Source organism: Mytilus edulis, chromosome 13 (genome assembly GCF_963676685.1).
Source record: "Mytilus edulis chromosome 13, xbMytEdul2.2, whole genome shotgun sequence".
Classification (NCBI taxonomy): Eukaryota; Metazoa; Mollusca; class Bivalvia; order Mytilida; family Mytilidae; genus Mytilus; species Mytilus edulis.
Window position 1 is genome coordinate 391,773 of NC_092356.1, and position 22,976 is coordinate 414,748.

Genomic DNA, 22,976 nt, shown 5'->3' on the forward strand with positions numbered 1-22,976 from the left:
TAAAACCATTCAAACGGGGAAACCAAAGGTATAATCTATATAAAAACGAGAAACTAGAAACATGCACGTACGCCCGTCTGTAAAAATAATCAGGTGTTGTATAAAAAGGAAGCAGCAATTGTTTCTGTTCCATGGTTCTGAGGTAGAGTGGTATAAATATTTTTATCTGTCTGTCTGTCCGTCCGTTCGTAATAAAACTCAGGCGCTTTAGAAAGGTAAGCAGTAATTGTTTCTGTTCCATGATTCTGAGGTAGAGTGGTATACATATTTTTATCTGTCTGTCCATCCGTTCGTCATAAAACTCAGGCGCTTTAGAAAGGAAAGCAGTAAAAATAATCAGGTGTTGTATAAAAAGGAAGCAGCAATTGTTTCTGTTCCATGGTTCTGAGGTAGAGTGGTATAAATGTTTTTATCTGCCTGTCTGTCCGTCCGTTCGTAATAAAACTTAGGCGCTTTAGAAAGGTAAGCAGTAATTGTTTCTGTTCCATGATTCTGAGGTAGAGTGGTATACATATTTTTATCTGTCTGTCCATCCGTTCGTCATAAAACTCAGGCGCTTTAGAAAGGAAAGCAGTAACTGTTCCTGTTTCTTTCTTATAAAGTAAAGGGCATACTACTTTTGATCTTGCCGTTCATTCACATACAATTTCTAATTTATTTAATCGGCAAAAAAATAAAATTGCAACAGACCAATGTTGACCGCTCATAGAGTTATTGCAATATCCATAAACGTTCAGAGAACCTGGCAATCTCTTAACATCGGAGTTAACGTCCCAGTTCTAATTGGCCGCGGCTGCTTGCACATTCGAAGTAGACAAACGGACGCACAACGTTGGCAGGGTTGATCAGACGGAGAACACACATTTCTATTCCACAGGTTCCCTTAATCAATTTGGGTAGGTTGGTGGCGGTAATGGTGCTTTTGTGGTATCATCTACAAAATCGGTTAATATATTTCGTCAGGTTTGAAATTAATACATATAAAAGCGCTATTCCCAATCAACAAAACCTTACATACGTCCGTCTGCTTGACAGTAAAACTAATAAAGTGTCTACGTATTCAAACACCCCTGTATTTCAATTGACGTGGTTTGAGCGTACACAATGAGGTAAAAGAAAAGCACTTCTGGCTAATGAAATTGTTACAGTCACTGTGTTATTTTTCATGTACATTTTCTTCATATTTACAGCAAAATAATAAAAGAAAACAAAAAATTCCAGCTTTCAAGAGAGGTGAAAAACATTCAATAGCATTAGTAGAAAATAAACTGACAGCGTCAAGATGACTAGTGATTGCCGCCGACTGGGTTTCAAACACTTAGAACAATTCATTGCTTAACGTTCAGTGGCATATATTAAACAAAAATACGGTGGTATAATTTTCAATTAGACAATACACTCCAAAGTTCAATTAATATTGATATAAGCAATTAAAGACAACCGTAGGGCTTCAACAATGAGAGAAGCTCATACCTCAGGCTCATACCGTATAGTTGGTTATACAAGGTCCCGAAATGACAAATCAAACGAGAAAGGTTTATTTTTAACGGATTAATTTACAAATTAATGAACGAAAAGCAAATATGATACACAGCAACAACGAAAACCATTGAATTACAGGCTCCTGACATGGAACAGGCACATACAGAATATGGTGGGGTTAAACATGTCAGTGGGCGTCCAACTCTCCCCTAACATGGAACAGTGGTGTAACTGTACAACATAAAGCAAACTATAAAAATCAGTTGAAATAGGCTTCACTCAACAGATTGATACACATAGAATACATATAATAAAAACACAGAGCGGACGTGGCCGGGTACTTGTACATCCCAACAACAAAAAGACAGATCTGACGGTATTTGCAGTTGAATTATACCTGTTTGAAAGCGCTGAACATGCAATAAGGTAAAATTAATGTTGATACAGGATGAAGTGTGTCAAAGAGAACAGCAGAAATTCATGTGCACAAATAGCGCATATAGCCATCGATATCAACTTATCAAAATTTTAACAAGTTTTGCGCGATGTGATGTCAAACATTTGGTTATTGTGTCAATAGGTTGTTTATATCATTAACATTTAACTCGATATTTTCATACTAAATTACAAAAAAAAATATAGTTAATATTCAAAAAGTGTGACAATTAAAAAAATTACAAGTGCTACAATTGTATCAACATAAACAATTTATCTTGTCATTTAAAGGCGTACAAATAACAAAGCGATAATTTCCGGGTCAAGGGTAACACTGGGTAATAAATAGATAAACTGGATACTTGCCAATTAACTTCCTCAATCATTTTTGGTTTTCCGATTTTTGCTTTCGTTTTTAAATGTTATATAAAGCTGGATTAAGTTTATTCAAACTTCTCGAAGAAAGGTAAATAATAAAACTAAAAATAATATTAGATATATTAAATTTTATAAATTTGGATGCCGTCAATAAGCGAATTTTACATAAAAATAAAAAAAAAATTATCCTACATGTTTGTACCTTTTATTAACAAAGGATTGTTACCTGTAAAGGCTCCAAACTTACATAAAATATATGGTGTAAGAAGTAACAGGAGTAATGCAACCAGTGGCGGATTCAAAAGGGGGGGGCCGGGGGTAGGAACCCCCCTTTTTGGGACGATCAATGCATTCGAATGGGAGCATATACTTGGAACCCCCCTTTACTCTGGGTTTGGAACCCCCCTTTTTAAAATGGCTGGATCCGCCCCTGCTGCAACACAAACCATCTGTACATTTTCTTTAACAATTATGTCTTTTTCAGTTTCGCTTTTGATTTGCTTTTTATTTAGACCTCAGATTTAGACCTCAAATAAACCAGATTTTAACCCTGATTGCTATAATTATTCTGAATTGTTTTAGGATATATCTTGTACGATTGTTGTTTTAATTGTTTCAAACAAGGCTTGGCACCGTCAAAGTAGAAGAAATTGCATTGGTGGAAAGCCGAAAGTTTCTTATTTTCTAAAACTGTTAACAAAGTAAATGTTTGTTATATGACGTGAACTTATTTGACTGGGTTAATGTCGGTAAAATATAAATTTAAATTATTCTGTTTCATCATTTTTATAATAGGTAATGCAGTCCTTGTGTTTATTTGATTTAGTCGCTAAAATATATATATATCCTTAAGATTTATTTATTATTGTGGCAATTTAAGTAGAAATCTATATGCAGGAGTTGTGTAATTTTAGAATACAATTTAAAAGTTAATAAACTGAATCTTTATTAGATTATATTCCGTAAAACATTTTTCAACCAGCCATGACGTTTTCATCGATCATTAAATTACATCTTATAAGAATTTTAAACAACAAGAACGTAATCGATATTGTAACATAACATGATGTTACGTGTAAATGAAAAAGTTGACACTAAGAAAAATACTATATTTTTTATTTATAAATATAGACTTATATTGTGTAAATACATGAATTTATATTAAGATTACAAGTCGTATATTGGTTTTAACCGGACTTTGTCTTTTGCGTCTGTCACTTATCTTGTAATTCCTTTTTTGTCACCAACCAGCAGACTCAAACTGAAATAAATATTTATTTTGCAAGCTTTGTTCAAGTTTTTTAAATGTTTATGTTTGGTACATGTACTAACCAAGGACATGTGGCGTTCCTTTAAACGTACCACGATCTTATTGATTATATATAGGCTCTACAGACGTCTTATATTACTGATATTATTACTATCACAATACAGTATGTCGTATCTAAATTATTGATACCATATAAGAATTATAAATATTTCAAATCAAAAGATAGATTTGTCAATGATTAACTTCTAAATATTTTTAAAATATTTCGACTTCGAGGTCAATGAACAGAATTATTTAAATGTCAAAAAGGTCCTCTGGTTCAGTAAAGTTGGCACCGTTAATGTAAATCTTCACGAGTCCGTTAAAATGTAACTATATATCTTATTTCAGATTTAAATTAATTTTTGGGGCAAATTAGTTTCCTTTGATCTAATTTTTTGTTCATTAAAATAACATTTGTATTTGCACTACAGTAACTGTTTATAACTTGGCTACAACAGTAATGTTCAGCATTGAATCACATTTTGATTTAATTAATGCTTATTTATGAAAAAACTGGAAACTTGCTTTTTAATATTCCCCTATTTCTTGCAATTTTCCTAATTTTGATAACCCTACATACTTCAAATTCTAGAGAACTTAAAGCTCATTGAATAACGTATCTGTTATAATTTTTCTTCTTCACATTCACAAAACACCAGTTAGCAAAACATGTGCGTAAATATTATGTCGCCAACAAATACGAAAGTCAATACTTATATTACATGTTAGTCTTCTGAGGTTTTTAACATGTGCAATACTTGGAGAACACAGATTAATTATTACTTTAATTAAACATGTTAAAATTGTCGAACCGTTTAATCTCATTATTTTTCTTTTGCTTTTTTTTTGTGTTTTAACGCACCGTGTTTTGGCCATTTCGTTTTTATTGGTCGAGGAAGCTGGAGTGTCCGAAGAAAACAATCTACCTTCGATAGGAAAACTGACAATCCTAGTCAATTATTAAGCTTGGTGTCGAGAGCAAATGCATGACCGGGGTTCGAACTCACAACCTCAGTTTTGACCGAGTAGTGATTACAGTAGTAACTACTTGGACCACTCAGCCACCCTAACATCATTATAAGTAATATGATAGAGAATGTAAACGGTCTTACCAAATATCAGAAAACAGCCCATTAAAACACCTACAAAAAAAGGTTCTACAATTAGATTTTGTAATCGACAATTCTGTAATTAACAGGTTATCTATGTGAGTCATGTCGGTCGGCATTAGAGTTGTCCGTGGTCCAGACTGGAATTATGGCGACAAAGATGGAGGAGAAGGTCACGTGGGATCAATCATTGCTGTCAGTCAAGATAATACATGTGACGTAGTATGGGACAATGGTCGTGAAATGAAGTGTAACATCGGCAAAGGAGGAAAACGTGATCTGAGAGTCGTTGACAATGCACCAGCAGGTAGATGTATTGAAGAAGAGGGAATATAGGATAACTCACCAATGACAAAAACAAGCAACTAAGTCTATGATTGGCATTAAAGCCTCATTCTTTACGCTTTTGTTTTTGTCTGGTACAGGATAGACATGCACATGAACACACACTACATTTAAGGGTTTTATCAGAACTATTGAAGAGCAAACAAGTGTGATAAAATGTATGAAATGGTTTTAGGTTTTGATAACAACTCTAAAAGACTTTTTTTTAAATTCGACGCGATTCAAATGGTTTTGAACTAAACAAATGGGGTTGAAAATAGTCACACAATCGCAAGTGCAAAATTGAATTGAATGTTTTATTAAATTAAAGTTTTTGTGACACCTTTTGTCCGTCCATATGCCGAATAAGCGTTATACATTTGTAAGGATGTACATTAACAAATGTAATGACGGTCAATAGATATAGTAAGATGTGGTATGAGTGCCAATGAGACAACTCTCAATCCAAATAACAATTTCTAAAAGTAAATTTAACCATTATAGGTCAATGTTCAAGTATGATAAAGGAGTTTGCAGGATGTTGGCTATTATTGTGAAACTTTACTGTCTTTTCACTGCATACTGCTAGTTAGGTGATATATGTAATGGTGTGTTTCTTCTGGAGACTAGGAGAGTACCGAATAAGGCGTATAATTGAAAATTTCAGAAACTGTGAAATATTCCTGCCACAATTTAACTCCAGATTCTTGAAGCCCTGAAAGAAACGTACATTTCCCGCCATTACGCTGTCAAATAATTTTCTTCATCACAAAATGTATTATAGATCGCAAAATATTTGTTTTAATTTTTACGCTATGCTCAGCCTGGTAATTGATGGTTGAATTATAAGACATTGTATGTAACGTTTCAGGTGTGAAGCACTTAGGTGTACAATGTGACGAATGTAAACAGAGGACTGTGATAGGAACACGTTGGAAGTGTTCTGTATGTGACGACTACGATTTGTGTACTATTTGTTACTATGGTGACAAACACAATCTGAGTCATCAGTTTTTTAGAATTAACAAGCAGTCGAGTAAACCGTAAGCATTACACATACTTATATTTAGTTGCGAAGCAAATGTAAAGTTATGAATAGGATTTTCTATCATTAAACATAATAATATAATGTTGTGTAGAACAGATTTCATTAGCCATTGTCTAGACAGAGTTGGTAAACAAGAGAATGTACGATAGTAGAATGATTGACTTGACAACCTTTTTGTAACGTGAAAATTCAAAAGCATTTTATCTTAGGGAGCTACCATTTGATTTTTATGGGGGGGGGGGGGGGGGGGGGGGGGGGGGGGGGCTAGGATGAAATTTGAAAAAAATAGGCAGGACAGGAGTTTTGAGTAAAAAAAAAAAGGCAGGATGAGACACTTTGCAAAAAAAAAAGGCAGGATGACAATTTAGGTAAAAAAAAGTCAGGATAAACTAATAAAAAAAAAGGCAGGACCGAATAGAGTGAAAAATATAAAGGCAGGACAGAGATTACAACAAAAAAAAAAAAAATGCAGGACAAAATTTTTCATCCTAGCCCCCCCATAAAAATCAAATGGTAGCTCCCTTAGAGTTTTTGATTGTTTTTTTTATATAATTCACAAGACATGATTTGAGACATCTGTATTAATATAGATTATTTCTATCCAACATATTTGATTTATGCTTTTATGAAGTCTGTACTTTGAGCTATAATTATTGTTTTATGTCCCATTGTCATTCATCATGTTCATACCACACCTTCGTATCCTTTTATCTAAGCAAGAAAATACTATGCAATGCATTATCTAAACGAAAATAACATTATAAACAAATAACAGTTTTTCTGTTTTCAATTGAAAATCCTTTCGGAGGGTCATGTGACTTTTCGTCAACAACGAGGTATCAACACAACACTCTGGAAAAAACACTTGAATATATCTTACGCTTTCAACAGATTCTATTAATTTATTTTGGTATTTAGAATAAAGCTTCCTAAAAGAGCCACGTCACAGAGAATGAGAGCCTTGGGGATATTTCCAGGAGCTGTGGTTTTACGGGGTAAAGACTGGTCCTACGGAACACAGGATGGTAAGTATGACAGGGGCAGATCCAGCCATTTTAGAAAGGGGGGTTCCCAACCCTGAGTAAAACGGGGGGGGGGGGGGGGGGTTCAACTATATGCTCCCATTCAGATGCATTGATCGTCCAAAAAAAGGGGGGGTTCCAACCCCCGGAACCCCCCTTTCCCCTGGATCCGCCAATGTAATATCTACACTTTTAAGTTTGTGATGTAGAAATGAGATGTGATGAGATTGCCAGTGAGACAATTCTGCATCGGTGACCGAATGTCATAGAAGGTTATCAGATGTATGTCCCCGTTCTTGTATATTAACATCTTTTTGAATTATTATACACATATGTAGGACTACGCCAAAGTGCGATGGTTTTGCAATTACGTTTGGACAATGTGACGTTTTGAAATATATCTTTTTCAAATTAAATTGCTCCGTGTTGAAGACCTTATTTTGACCTACAATGGTTTACTTTTACAAATTGTGACTTGGATGGAGAGTTGTCTCATTGGCATTCATACCACATCTGATATCTACATAGGCAGGAGATTTTGTAGATGAGGCTTAAGGTTTCATACGTACAAAGGAAAGGAAACAGAATGAATTGAAGGATTCAAATCCCGAACAGTTTTGAGCATTAGAGGTGGGGGTTACAAAAATATGTAAACTAAGTCGGAAAACAAACCATTTCTGAAGGCGACAAAAGATGATCTTTGTCTGCAGATGTGCTTACAGTGTTTGCAGAAGCATGTATAATTCATGCCGAAAACGTTTTGCAAGACAATAAAATGTATTGATCTTACTATTAATTTACTCTTCTCTTTAAGTATACATCACATACTTTTGTGTTAAAACTTAATAATGAACTAAGATTAATTGTTAGAAATGTTTTCCTGGTATCAAGTAGCTATATTTTTGTTTAATTCTTGAGATGAAACCTGCTTTGTAAGAAAAAATGCACGTATACAGTTATCATCTCCTCAATTTGTTAGGTCAAAATAAACCCTAATGGTCCAAACTTGGTGTACTTTGTGATTCTCAGCAGAGAAACAGCTAATCGTTAAGCTTTTTGTTTTTTTACAGAAAAGGCGTCACGTCTCACTATATATATGAGTCAAGCATGAGTGTACTGTTAGGATATCAGATAAATAAGTAGGCGTCACAATGTCAACATCTCACTTCAGCGTGTTAACCAACGCACTTCAGCGTGGACCATCGTACTTCAGCGTGACCATCGTACTTCAGCGTGACCATCGTACTTCAGCGTGACCATCGCGGTTCCGAGTCCTACATATATATATTGCCTATATGTCAGATGAACTCTTTAGAATATCCCAAATTAAACACGTTCGGCTAACAATACACTGAGACCACAGTACTCAGCAGACTACAAATTAAACACGTTCGGCTAACAATACACGGAGACCACAGTACTCAGCAGACTACAAATTAAACACGTTCGGCTAACAATACACGGAGACCACAGTACTCAGCAGACTACAAATTAAACACGTTCGGCTAACAATACACTGAGACCACAGTACTCAGCAGACTACAAATTAAACACGTTCGGCTAACAATACACGGAGACCACAGTACTCAGCAGACTACAAATTAAACACGTTCGGCTAACAATACACGGAGACCACAGTACTCAGCAGACTACAAATTAAACACGTTCGGCTAACAATACACGGAGACCACAGTACTCAGCAGACTACAAATTAAACACGTTCGGCTAACAATACACTGAGACCACAGTACTCAGCAGACTACAAATTAAACACGTTCGGCTAACAATACACGGAGACCACAGTACTCAGCAGACTACAAATTAAACACGTTCGGCTAACAATACACGAAGACCACAGTACTCAGCAGACTACAAATTAAACACGTTCGGCTAACAATACACGGAGACCACAGTACTCAGCAGACTACAAATTAAACACGTTCGGTTAACAATACACGGAGACCACAGTACTCAGCAGACTACAAATTAAACACGTTCGGCTAACAATACACTGAGACCACAGTACTCAGCAGACTACAAATTAAACACGTTCGGCTAACAATACACGGAGACCACAGTATTCAGCAGACTACAAATTAAACACGTTCGGCTAACAATACACTGAGACCACAGTACTTAGCAGACTACAAATTAAAAACGTTCGGTTAACAATACACTGAGACCACAGTACTCAGCAGACTACAAATTAAACACGTTCGGTTAACAATACACTGAGACCACAGTACTCAGCAGACTACAAATTAAACACGTTCGGCTAACAATACACTGAGACCACAGTACTCAGCAGACTACAAATTAAACACGTTCGGTTAACAATACACTGAGACCACAGTACTCAGCAGACTACAAATTAAACACGTTCGGTTAACAATACACTGAGACCACAGTACTCAGCAGACTACAAATTAAACACGTTCGGCTAACAATACACTGAGACCACAGTACTCAGCAGACTACAAATTAAACACGTTCGGTTAACAATACACTGAGACCACAGTACTCAGCAGACTACAAATTAAACACGTTCGGTTAACAATACACGGAGACCACAGTACTCAGCAGACTACAAATTAAACACGTTCGGTTAACAATACACGGAGACCACAGTACTCAGCAGACTACAAATTAAACACGTTCGGCTAACAATACACTGAGACCACAGTACTCAGCAGACTACAAATTAAACACGTTCGGTTAACAATACACTGAGACCACAGTACTCAGCAGACTACAAATTAAACACGTTCGGCTAACAATACACTGAGACCACAGTACTCAGCAGACTACAAATTAAACACGTTCGGTTAACAATACACTGAGACCACAGTACTCAGCAGACTACAAATTAAACACGTTCGGTTAACAATACACGGAGACCACAGTACTCAGCAGACTACAAAAGTTCCTTGCTATATATAGAGACATTGATTTGTACTTAAAGGGATCATGAGTCATTACATATGGAATCTGTGAAGTTGTAACAACACTTGTACTTGTGTTTATTTGCTGTGTGTAGACAATATTGATCTGTGGCTTTATCTGAAAAGGTGAATTCCAACAAAATATGATTTAAAGGAAATAAAGGAAACGAAAATAGACCCTTAATGCCAGAGCATAACGACATAAAAACCAGAACGTCTGAAACGTGTGAATAATAACTCAATATGTCAAATTCTTAATCGCCCGAGGGTGATAACGTTTTGTACGTAGTGTCGTTTCCCTTTAATATCTCTTCACCTAATTGAAGATTTTCAAAGAATTTCCTTATCACAGCGTTCTCCTCACTGTGTATTGGAGATGAAGAACCCAAAGATATGTTCCTAATAAACTTTTTGGTTTTTTTTGGCTGTGCATGTAGTGATTTTTCTGTTTTGAATGAACAAATCATACTCTTATTTTTATATCATAACATGTATATTTTCACCTTAGGCGGTCTAGGATCGGAAGGTAAGGTCACGGAAATAAGAAATTATGGTGGCGACACTGGTGCAAGGAATGCTGTCAAGGTCACATGGAAAAATGGAGAAGTTAATGTTTATAAATTAGGAGCTGGTGGAAAGGTGGATCTAAAGTTTATGGAACCAGGAGTGGGAACAGATTATTACAGGGATCATTTGGAAATACCTGGTAAGTACGTCATGAACATTATCACGTTTTGTTTTTTGTGAGGTCCCTCATGAGGGTGTCCAAGTTTTTACATAAACACTTTTTTTTTTGCAAATATTATCACATAATCGTTTATAATACTCTATGTACTTATAAATATGTTATTATTATTTTGAGGACTCTCAGGAAGATTAGTTTTAACTAATGGGATCATCCTCTTGAAACAAAGATTATTTATTTATTTTATTTATTTATATTCTTTAACCAAATGTTGTCTGGTAATCAATTCATCACTATTTTAAACGACCAAGTATTCAAATAATCAGATATCCCATGAGAAGGCTCTTTTGAAAATTTTACCATTGATTTTGATTCTTGTTTAAATATATTTAACGTCTAACAATATTTCAAGTTTTGAAAACAGATAATAGAGATTCAAGTTTTACAGTGTGTTGTTAATAAAAATCTCATTTGATATATTATATATCAGTCTTACAAAAATATAGATTCAGTGGACGTACCTTCTAAACAAACAGGTAAATATAAAATTTTGCTCAAACGGGTTTATACAAATTCTAGTGGTTTGTGTTTTTTCTTTATTGGTTCGGATGGTTCAATAAACTGTTTCTGCTCTTAAAAGTCTAATTAGGGTTTGAAATGTGACAATTCCACATGATTTGGTGAAATTATCTTTACAACTCATTCATAGTTTCTCAGACGTACAAAATGAAGTCAAATTGAATACAACTGTTTCTGACACATTATACTAGTAGCATGTTATGTATGAAGGTACATATAAATACTGCTATTTTATATATCAGATATTTATTGTCTACTCTTTGGTCAAACTGTATTCACATTTACATCAGATTTCAGTTGATATCTTACACGATTTTTGAACCACTTCCCTGCATACACTATAGCTCTTAAGATTTTAAGCCTGCCTCACTGCATGTTAGACTGGTTCTTTCCTCAGCACGCTGCATCACGTAATTGGCGAAGTCGTTACAAAGTTGTTAAACTTGTGTCTGATCCGTTTGTCATTTCGAACAATACAGTATATTTAAACTAGTCGATCGTGTGATTATATTTTTTTCAAGTTTTATAAAAAGTTTCCAATGTATGGGTTAAATCGTCCTGAAACTGAATTAGCAATTAGTTTGAGGCCCCTGTTAGTAATGAAATTATGTAGGAAGTTGACATCAGAATTTGGTAATGACCGCTGTGAAACTCTGCAAAATGCAAAATTCTCCAAACCAACTAAACTAATAATTCATTTACAGCTAAGTTGCGTGCAGCTCATGAACCAGGGTCACGTCTGCTAAAGCTTGCACTTACAATTCTACTTGACGGTTATTCTCTTTATATGCCAATAGATATCGGAAGATGTGGTATGAGTGCCAATGAGACAACTCTCCATCCATATAACAATTTATAAAGTAAACCATTATAGATCAAGGTACAACTTTCAACACGGAGACTTGGCTCAAACCGAACCACAAGCTATAAAGGGCCCCAAAAAATACAAGTGTAAAACCATTCAAACGGGAAAACCAACGGTCTAATCTATTTATGATTAACTCCGAATGACTTTGTTGCTGCATCAATGACATACGCCCCACATCATGAACTTTAAAAAAATGATTGAACATACATGTTTATATTATTTTAATTTAAATTTGATAGAAAGAAAATATGACACAGTAACCAAACAACACATCTAACCAAACGTGGCCTATTAAATAATATTTGCTGTATTTTGAAAAACAGTTTCAATTTTAGGTCCTCATTGCTTAATTTTGTCTTTATATTTTTTTGATTCGAGCGTTACTGTTGAGTAATTTGTAGATGAAACGCGCGTCTTGTGAGGAAAAAATGCCACTAATAGTTTCTGATTTTCTACGTGTAACAAATTGAAGAATCTCAATACTGTTTTGATAACACTACATCAAAGCCCCCCCCCTTTTTTTTTCATATCTGCAACCAACGGCAAGGCGTTTTGTATTTTATTATTCTTAAAGAAAGATACGATGTTTGCCTTATATTGTTAAATTTATGTAAAACTAAGTGCTTTCTAGGCAATCTTTAAGGAATGACTGCAATATTTTTTCTGTCTATGAAGAAATAATATAAAAAAATCTGAAAAAAAACCCACTGTTATTTTAAAGTGTGCACCACATTTTTTTTTATGTTATTTTGAAAAGGCCGAAAAAATATCACAGTCATTTCTTACAATCTAATTCTTAATTCCATATTAAACCGGGGTACAAACATGAAAAAAGTTGATGACCGAATTATGTCTATGAGCTGATAAACAAAACAACATCAGCCAACGAATCTCTAGTAGAAATTTAATTCAGATTTAATACTTCACATTTGTTTAGAACTGCGCATTGAAACGTTTTGGTACATCTGTCAATTAGAAATTTATTTAATAGTCAATGCTACATATTGTTCGATCTCTTCATTGAATAAGTATAAACTAAGTAAATTACAGATTCGTCCGCCAGAATAACAAGGGAAACAAGTACGTTTGACGGGAACGAAAGTAGCACTGAAGAAGCTGAGACATCATCTGTAGACACAGTGTTACACGTAGGAGATCGGGTGTGTGTTTTCATTCCTGCTGAAGACTTAAAACAAGTGCAGCGTGGACGTGGTGGATGGAGCATGCGCATGACTGAGGTAGGTTAATCGTTACCAAACAAAACGATAAAAAAACTTATTACAAATACTGTATATTTAGAAATTATTGCGAGGTTTTTATGAATGCGAATAATGCGACTGGGTGGGCATCAAGCCAATAATTCTCAATAAAGACTTTTACATTAACAATACAACCAGGTTTAACAGACCATTGAAAAATTCCTGTTTGAAGTCGGGAATATAACAGTTGTTTTTCTCACTCGTAACGTTGATTGATAAGCATTGATATCCGTTTTGTTTTAAATTTATGGACTTTCATTTTTTGAATTCATCTTGGAGTTTAGTATTTTGATATACTTATTTGTATAAATGAGCTGATGTTAATTTTTATGTTATTTTGGTCTCTTATGCAGATTTGTCTAATTGACAATCATACCACATCTTATAATTTTTTATAAAAAAAACCTAGGATTTCGTTAATTACGGATCACCGTAAAAAAAGTAAATGGTATCAACTTTATCATAAAGTAATAAAGTAAGTTGAGCTTCGTGTGGACAATACAATTGCAAAGTGTCAATCTAATCGTTTTATTGCAGTGTATCGGCCGGATAGGAAAAATAAAGAACATAGAGTCAGATGAAATCATTGAAGTTGAATATGATGGCAACACATGGCAATTCTACCAAGGAGCACTTAGAAAAGTGAGTATACTGGCAACACATAGAAACTCAATTACGGAGCTCTTATAAAACTTCGTTAGATGGCAATACACGGCAATTGTACCAACACACACTTAGAATAGATAGTATTAATAAAGAAGCAACACATTGCAATTCTACCAATGGACACTTAGAAAAGTTTTTATTTGAGCAACACATTACAATTCTAGAAAGGAGTACTTAGAAAAGTGAGTAAAAGGGCAACACATATCAATTCTAGTAAGGAGCACGTAGAAAAGTGAGTATAGGGGCAACACATTGCAATTCTACCATCAAATTTATATATAGCTTGCTCAAAAGATTACATCCACTCTTAAAGGAAAACTTATGTTTCTGCATTGCAATCTAAACATTCGTGGTGTATCTTCTCTCATGGATATTCAGATAACTATTTGCCTGATATATAATTGCCCTACATTGTCGATTGGTTGAAAGAATAATGCTTTGTCTGACAAAAACGTGATAAGATACTATTATATAATATCCTGTCGAATATATACTATTTGTAGGTCTATGAAATTAAACCAGGCGATACAGTGAAGATCCTTAGTGAACCAAAGACTGTAGAATTGTTACAGAAAGGCCACGGTGGATGGGAGGACGCCATGGTGAAGGTACAATATCTATTTCGGTTTTAACAGTGGTAGACGCAATTATGTTTCGTAGCAATATTGTGTTTAATAAATATACCTTTACCATGTGTTTACCATGTTAACTCGGAAACAGAATTTGAATTTTTGGGGTAATTTAATCCCAGCATTTAAAGCGCCTCACATTGTAGATATACCTCAATTCAGGAGAGTTTCAAGGTTTCAGATTTTTTGTAATTATTCTGTCAGGGATCTTACAGTGAAGTGCTGTTATGACAGTTATCTCTACCAACAATCCCGTCTTTTTCTGTCCGATCAACGTTCCATTTAGATTATACGATAAAGAGAAACAGTTTACTTTGTTATTTATGAACTCTTTGAAAATGAAGGTTCAATAAACAAATATCTGCATACAATCAGTTGATTTCATATCTTTCAAAGATCCCTAATTTCTTACCTAGACAAAATGGAGTTGTAAATGTTTAGGGTAACAAATTATGTTAATTAACTATATCATACCAGGCATGTGGGAAGGTTGGAAAGGTTGAGAAGATAGACAGTGATGGTGATGTTGTTGTACAGTTTGGTCAGCAAGTCTGGGTCTATAGCCCTGCTACTATGATACCAGCACCAGGAAAGAAAGTTGATACACTTGAAGGCAAACAAGAAACATCGTTCGCAACTTCAAGACGTGGTGCTGGTATGACGTAACTTATAATATGGAGTAAACATGTAGATAACATACCATCACTTTTCACCAGACTATATTGTTTTAAACATAATTCCATTTACCGAAAAAAATAGAGTATCGGGGAAAATGGCAAAGTAGAAATCGTGTTTCGTTTTATAAAAAAAATATTGTCTGTTTTAATAAAAAAAAAAACATAACATACATAATGCACAAAAAATTTAATTGATAACATAAATTTATCGGTCGTCCCACTGTCTATATCACTCTGTTCAGCTCTTAATATTATTTCGTATCATGTCTTTGTGACATCAAACACGTTGACCCGGACATATCAGCGACGTCATAATGTTTGAACCGACGTAAATAACTTTGACCCGAACTTATCAAGTCATCTTTTGTGTGCTGGTGAAACAAAGAAAACACTTCTGAAACACGCAAATATAGCCCGATAAATCGATTATCAGATTATCTGCATATTGATATTGTAAAATATCAGCTGCTTGACATTATATGAAGGCTTTTTGATCTCGTTCGCTACGCTCACTCGACAAAAAGCTTCATATTAAGTCTCGCAGCTGATATTTTACGATATCAAGATGCAGATAACCTGATAATCGGTACATAATAAGCTTTAAAATCAGTTTTAGGATTGACTAGGAAACACATATTTAAAGGACAAATTACAAAGTAACATGGTTAATTTCAAATCATTGTGAGGCCTTCAATTCGCATAATTGTTAAATTTATCAAAAGCGAAGGGGTTTAAAACGATCAGAGAATATTTCATTAATCAATTGCATCAATATTTCATACTTATTCATAATTAGTCAATTTAAATGTGTGTGTTATTAAATTATTGCTGGGTCCAACCTATGGTGCATCACTTATATAAACAAACCAAAAATATCCCACAGACTTTTTGATGAAGAGGTGTTTAATAATCTACAATAGATTATAAAAAAGAAGATGTGGTATGATTGCCAATGAGACAACACTCCACAAGAGACAAAATGACATAGAAATTAACAACTATAGGTCACTGTACGGACAATACCGCATAGTCAGCTATAAAACTATCGTGGTCTTTTACTGTTAAAGTGACCTTGAAAAACAAACAATCCTTAAAAAACAATTGTAAGTAAAGAAACATCAACTAACGCTTTCATAAATTCTTTGTTCTTTAAGAGAATGTTCAAGATGACCTTGCAGATAGCCTTGCTCGGTTGGTAGCAAACCTGGTAGTTTTAGGTCATCAACAAAGACTCCAAACCATTGGCCCAGAGCAAATGATACAGGCGTGTGCTAAAGGCGACGTTGCATCAGTGCAACAACTTATAAAAATGAAAAAAGATTTGGTAAACACTTAAATGTGTATATACATAAAAGCCCGTAAAGGTGTTATAAAGAATATATTTACTATACTTAGCAAGCACCAATAGGTAACACATGTCCTTCATACATTTATATGCGTATCTTGTGTGGAAAGATTGGTACCGTTAATGTAATAAGAATACACCAAAAATGATTGTGAACAGAGTATAAGGAAATGGTCCAATCTAAAATCAAACTAGACTGGTTGCTTCTCTAGCTATCAAGGCAGTAACTGCTATAGGATATTATATTTTGGGATATCATATGTATACATTTGTAATTGGTAAAATTAGCAAGTGTATCAGAAAACGGGAATTAATTTTCAATTTCACACGATAAATAAACAAAAATATAATACTGGCATCACTTCCCCATGCCAACTATATTCATACAGCAACATCGATTAAAAAAGACGAAGAGAACCTACATACAATTTACAGTGATACTTTAGTGTCATACAAAAGCTAATTGTTTTCGTTGTTATGAATGTCATCTGTATTTTTATGTATATTTTCGATCAAAGGTCAATTGTAAGTTTAAAGATCTGACACCATTAATGATAGCAAGTCATGAAGGGCATATGGATATTGCTAAATTATTATTAGCCAGTGGTGCTACCATCAACACAAAGACTAGCGAAAATAATACAGCACTACTTACAGCTGCAGCAGGGTGAGTATCTCTTATCAAGTATTAACATGTCGATTTCGCCACATCAGGGCTACGATGGACATATCCAAAGTAAAAAGTAAAAGGAAAACGACTGCAATAAAAATTCTAAACAGAAAGTCCCTTATCAATGGGAGAATTAAAAGCTGACTTGATACAGACGTGTCTTTATGTAGAAAATGTTGGATTAAACCTGGTTTTATAGGTAGCTAAACCTATCACTTGTACGACAGTCACATAAAAAAACTCCTTTCTATTGATAACAATGTGTGAACAAAACTAACAAACATAATAGGTAGAATGTCTAACATAGGGGTACAGCAGTCAACATTGCTGAAATTGTCATACAAGTGAGAGGTTAGGCTAGATACAAAACCTGGTTTAATCCACAATTTTCTACATAAGAAAAGTCCTGTACCAAGTGAAGCATATGACAGCTGTTTTCCATTCGTGTGATGTGTTTGAGCTTTTGATTTTGACATTTGATATGGGACTTTCCGATTAGAATTGTCGTTGGAGTTCGGTATTTTTGTTATTTTACTTTTTCCATATGCAGGTAAAGTTCGTATATTGCTACTAAGGTGAGGGAAATTGATAATTTCAAAATTAAAAATCTCCACAGATTCTGGTATTGGGATCTCCGCTCATGTCAAGTTGAAATTTAATCGGTCAATGTTTCGCAACAATCTCAACGTAAAATATCGTGTAATATCTATTTAACTAGAAACAGCTACACAATACAACATGCCGTTAACAAAAAAAAAAGCATTTGTGTACAAAAAACATATATGTGTTGTATTTAAAAAATATATTAGAATCGATGCTTTCAGTTTGTGAAATTTCTCTATCGATTAATGAATTTCGAACAGCAGTATACTACTGTTGACTTTATTTGCAGAAAGAAAGAAATGCTGGCATTGTATTTGGTTTCCCAAGGAGCAACTGTTACAGAAATTGCTAAAAACGGAAGAAGTCTTGCTCATCACGCCAGTTATTGTGGAATGTTTGCTCTTTTGAAAGCTGTTTTAGAAAAAGGGTGTGATCCCAACGTGCAGGTAAGTTAACAATCTGATTGATTAATTTGTCAGGGCTGTTTGTTTTGTTATAATGTAACATGAATTTAGTAAAGCAGTTTGTCTTAAAAAAGTTATTATCAGAATAGAAAACGCAGCAGTTCCAGATCCTGGAACATGCAAAATGATCTGTATTTAAATCAGATTTGATATACAAAATATCTTTGTTTTAACGGGTTTTTATTTGCAAGATTTCATGTGAGACCTAATTTAAAGCTAAAAAGATAGGACCGTAGAAAAAATAAAACGACGAATATTTATAAAAGAGCGACAGTAGGGCTAGCCAAAATCATAACTTGAAACAATAAGTGAAACAAAACAGTCTACGAAAAAACAACACAGAAGCTGAAGACTAAGCAAATCGAACCCACAAAACACCTGTCCTATGGGTTTAAACTCGGTGATAAGTCTAATTTGTTATGTTGCATGCGACGAAAAGTGGACGAGAACGAGAATGGGTTTTGACAATTGGAATATATCAATCATTAAAAGTTTATTATGAATGTGTGTGGTGAGGTTAATAGTATATTAATATTTCAGGATATTGAGGGTGATACTGCTCTTCACGACGCCATTGCTAAAGGACACGATAGAGCAGTCAACATTCTACTGAGTCATCCGAATATCAACATGACCCTTGTAAACAAGAAAGATTGTCATCCACTTATGTTTGCTGCTTTCAAAGAAAATGAATTGTGAGTTGATTTACCATAGCAAAGTACAACAAAGAATAACACAAACATGACAAATACTCGACTCTAAGGCAAAATACTAAAAGATGAAGTTCATTGAAACTGACAAAAAAGACATCGTTATCAACGAAACAATTGACAACAGGGCCGTAACTAGGGTTTGAATTCAGGGGAGGCAGGGGTTTGGAGGCCGCCGATTGAGGCCCTCAAGATTAGGGGTTCGGGGGCGCAGCCCCCGCCGATTTTTTTCTCTCGGTAAAATGGCTAAAAATGACCCTTTTTCCTTCGATTTCCTTACTTTAGGAAACATCAGTATTGTTGAAACTTGAAGCAATTTTTATGTAAAAACAAGCTGAGGTTGCTGTTCGGAGTGAGCGAAGGCTTCGTCCTGAAGGTCGTACTTTGGCCTATAAATATTAAAATTAAATACATCGTGACCGCAGATTTTTTGGTTTTCTCTCGATAAAATCAGTGGCTTAAAATGACCCGTTTTCCTTCGATTTCCATCAGTATTGTTGGATCCTGGAAGCAATTTTTATGCAAACAATTATTATCTGTATTTAAAGATTATTTTGTTAGAAATCAAACTGGTAAGTTAAAAAACATATAAAGCAAGATCATAGAACACAAGATATTCTTTTTATCGAGGACCTTGAATATCAATTTTGTTGAAAGCTGAACAGACATGTATATAACTACAACCAGATAATATTTATATACGTCTAGTATATACTTAGTATTAAAAGTCCCTGCTACAACGAATGGGAGTGTTAAACTACTAAGGCATTGACCATAATGACATTGTTGTTCTCGTTTCTCGTACGATCGGGAGACGTTAAAAAATTATTCCAACAGTTGATTCAGCCGGTAACGAATTTCCGATATCATAAAAGATTCACAATACAAAGGGAACTTACTTCCTCTGCTTAATTGACGGCTCCTAAATAAATGTGAACAGTTAAGTTTTAATCAAAATTGTCGAAAGCAAAGTTTCATATGTGTTCTCATACGAATAACGAATAACATGACGGACGGCCACACAAAAAAAATATTAATACTGAAACGTTTCACTATGATCGATCAAAAGTCCGGCAAATGACATATATCACATATCATGATAACACTGTGAACACTATGGTAAAACTGTAAACTTGTGTTGTTTATAATATAAATTCAAGTTCTTCGTATACATATTGTCAATATATCATTTTATTACTTCAAACAAAAAAAATTGGTGTAGAAAATTCAGGGGAGGCAACTGCCTCCCCTGCCTCATAGATAGTTACGGCCCTGGACAAATAACTGCTGCAGTATTAAAAAGTTGGCATTTTGAACAGTCATATTGAAAGATTTTAATAGAATAACTCATCAAACATGTTTTCAAAAATGTAAATTGATCCCTATTTGTAATTTGTTCACTTCGGCATCAAAAGCTGACCAACAGTACCAATATGTTGTGCGTTCTCTTCCAACTCCAAGTTCATTACAGCCTTCAGTACACATTTGATTCTGAGTGCGATGCTTTGCCTGCTGTTTTAGTAGTTGCAATTCAAAGCTAGTTATAGGACGCCTTTGTTGAGCTTGACGATTTTATCGCTGTAACCTGAATTCGTGTCTCATAGTAGGAACACGTAAGGAGGAAGATAGGCTCCAATCATTGGTTTATACTTCATCGAAACTATTTTCATATAAACTTTTGATAATAACTTACAGTAACTTTTACAGTAGAGTTATAGCTTTAAAAATAAATTTGATGATAAATTACTATCACATCTATCGACAGTGCTGTAGAAAAACTTCTTGACAAATCTCAAAGTTTAATGAAGATGACAAAGTCAGACGGGAAATCAGCACTGCATATTGCTGCATTCAATGATCATCGACAGGTTGCGTCTATTCTTATATTAAAGGTTTGTATATAACAACTGTAGAGATTAATAAAAGATGCATTTAAAACATAACATGCACACGTATAAAAATTGCGGTTTTTATCCAACGCAATCATAGGTTTGAACGTAGTTTTCAATTTAGACTCCTTTATGGCTTTCTAATATATACATGATATACGACTAAGTAACAGTGTTTTGATTCCGCCTGTGTACTTTATCCGGAGGAAACAAATCCCCCGTGATTTTTATCCACCAACAGAAATTCATTCATTTTTTTTCCCTCTTGGTCCATTGTAAAACATCCACCAGTCGTCATAAGGTTATAAAAAGTTTTTTTTGAAGAGGAAACATATATAAAATGTCGCTTTATAGTTTTTAGCGTATTTGAAAATTGCATTAATGATTTATGTAAAAAATTTACACCATTTTACCTTATTTTTACATGATGTTAAAACGAGATAAATTATTTTCCAGACTTTTCTGTTCCTCAATAATTTGATCTTCTCCTGCGTACTCTAACAATCTAACAATTGTTTAAGATTTATCTCAGCGGTATCAAACACGTAACAGGTAACACACATATTTAGTTTGTGTGCTCATTGAGATGGTCCCCTCATCATATTGTATTCATCTTCAATCCAACTCGTCCGCCAGCAGTGTGTCGAATTTTCTAACACTTCTATTAGAAGCGTTTCATTCCGAAACGCTTTAACCGTTAAATAGATATACTTGAAAACAGGAATGTGTCAAATCAATATATGAACTTTCAGGGTAAAGCTAATGTGAACTTTAAGGATAAACAAGGATTGACACCTCTGCATTTAGCTTGCCATGAAGCTTACTTTGATATGGTCAAGTTGTTAATGCAGAACGGTAAGTCATTGAATTTTAAGAGGATTTTATTTAGATCATTGAAATGTCATTTCTTACTGATTACTTGATATTGTACAAAATACAAAGGTGAATATGTCTGATAAAAAAAATGAAATAGATAATTAAATCTGAGCCAACAATATGATCATGTATGATTTTTCTTTTTTTTTGGCCTGAAAAAAAACTGAAAATAAATAACTGCAAATGACAGGATAAAACTGGTTATCCTGCAACACAAAACACCAGAATCAAATGTATGCTAAAGTGTAAAATAAAATGCGTAGCATCAGATGAAAAAAATTAATTCGTGAAAACTCCTCCTGTCCCCTGCCCCCTCCCAAACCTCCACCCGCCAAAGTATCAAATGGTAGTTCCTCAGGTCAATGAAAAATGAGATTGTTTTAGTAGTAGTCTCTACATATACAAACTATTACACTATATTACGTACAATATGCATTTTCTAAAAGTTATCCTATGCTGCCTACATGTAGCTAGACAAACAGTTATTGTTGGTTTACTCGATTTGTATTATATATTTTATTATATACTTAGTAGTAAATACAGATAAATTGCATGTGTAATACGGTCAACGGCAATCGTGTTGTACCAGACATCAGTGATAATGTCGATATCAGTCTCGGTTGCATATGCTTTATAAGAACTTCCCTCAGTATGACGTCACGACATCGATATCAGTGTTAAGTGTTCTTTTATTTGTGCTTTCACTGTTTGGTCTGTTTTTGGTGATATACATTTGTACTTATGCATCCCGTCATTGTGTTGTTTGTATTATTTTTCATTTTTACTTGTGTGCTTTGTCTGTGTGACTTTGGTTTTTTTTGATACGTATGACGTGTCTCTGTACTTTAAACATCCCGCCATGGTGTTATTGTTCTATTATAACTTTTGCATACTTTGAACTACAAAATTATTTTATATATCTACTTGTGTGACGTTAACATTCTGACGTCAAATACATGCCAGACTAAATGTCAATGTTTAAATTCCGATTCGGTGCCAGTGCT

The 22,976-nt window shown here is 34.4% G+C and overlaps 1 protein-coding gene across 2 annotated transcripts in view; it reads left to right on the plus strand.

The window, feature by feature from the left end:
* Positions 1 to 2,257: 2,257 nt before the first annotated feature.
* Positions 2,258 to 22,976, plus strand: part of LOC139500668 (E3 ubiquitin-protein ligase MIB2-like) — a 28,727-nt gene continuing 8,008 nt past the window's right edge. The window contains exons 1-16 of one of the 2 annotated variants that reach the window (XM_071289452.1): positions 2,258 to 2,383; positions 4,806 to 5,023; positions 5,912 to 6,083; positions 7,007 to 7,113; positions 10,561 to 10,758; positions 11,244 to 11,273; positions 13,235 to 13,422; positions 13,981 to 14,085; positions 14,613 to 14,717; positions 15,216 to 15,393; positions 16,570 to 16,739; positions 17,279 to 17,427; positions 18,323 to 18,479; positions 19,038 to 19,192; positions 20,973 to 21,099; positions 21,849 to 21,951. In XM_071289452.1, the coding sequence (XP_071145553.1) occupies positions 4,822 to 5,023; positions 5,912 to 6,083; positions 7,007 to 7,113; positions 10,561 to 10,758; positions 11,244 to 11,273; positions 13,235 to 13,422; positions 13,981 to 14,085; positions 14,613 to 14,717; positions 15,216 to 15,393; positions 16,570 to 16,739; positions 17,279 to 17,427; positions 18,323 to 18,479; positions 19,038 to 19,192; positions 20,973 to 21,099; positions 21,849 to 21,951 (2,146 nt within the window). In that variant the 5' untranslated portion in view covers positions 2,258 to 2,383; positions 4,806 to 4,821. The remainder of the gene's footprint in view (positions 2,384 to 4,805; positions 5,024 to 5,911; positions 6,084 to 7,006; positions 7,114 to 10,560; positions 10,759 to 11,243; positions 11,274 to 13,234; positions 13,423 to 13,980; positions 14,086 to 14,612; positions 14,718 to 15,215; positions 15,394 to 16,569; positions 16,740 to 17,278; positions 17,428 to 18,322; positions 18,480 to 19,037; positions 19,193 to 20,972; positions 21,100 to 21,848; positions 21,952 to 22,976) is intronic. The other variant, XM_071289453.1, reaches the window with a different exon arrangement.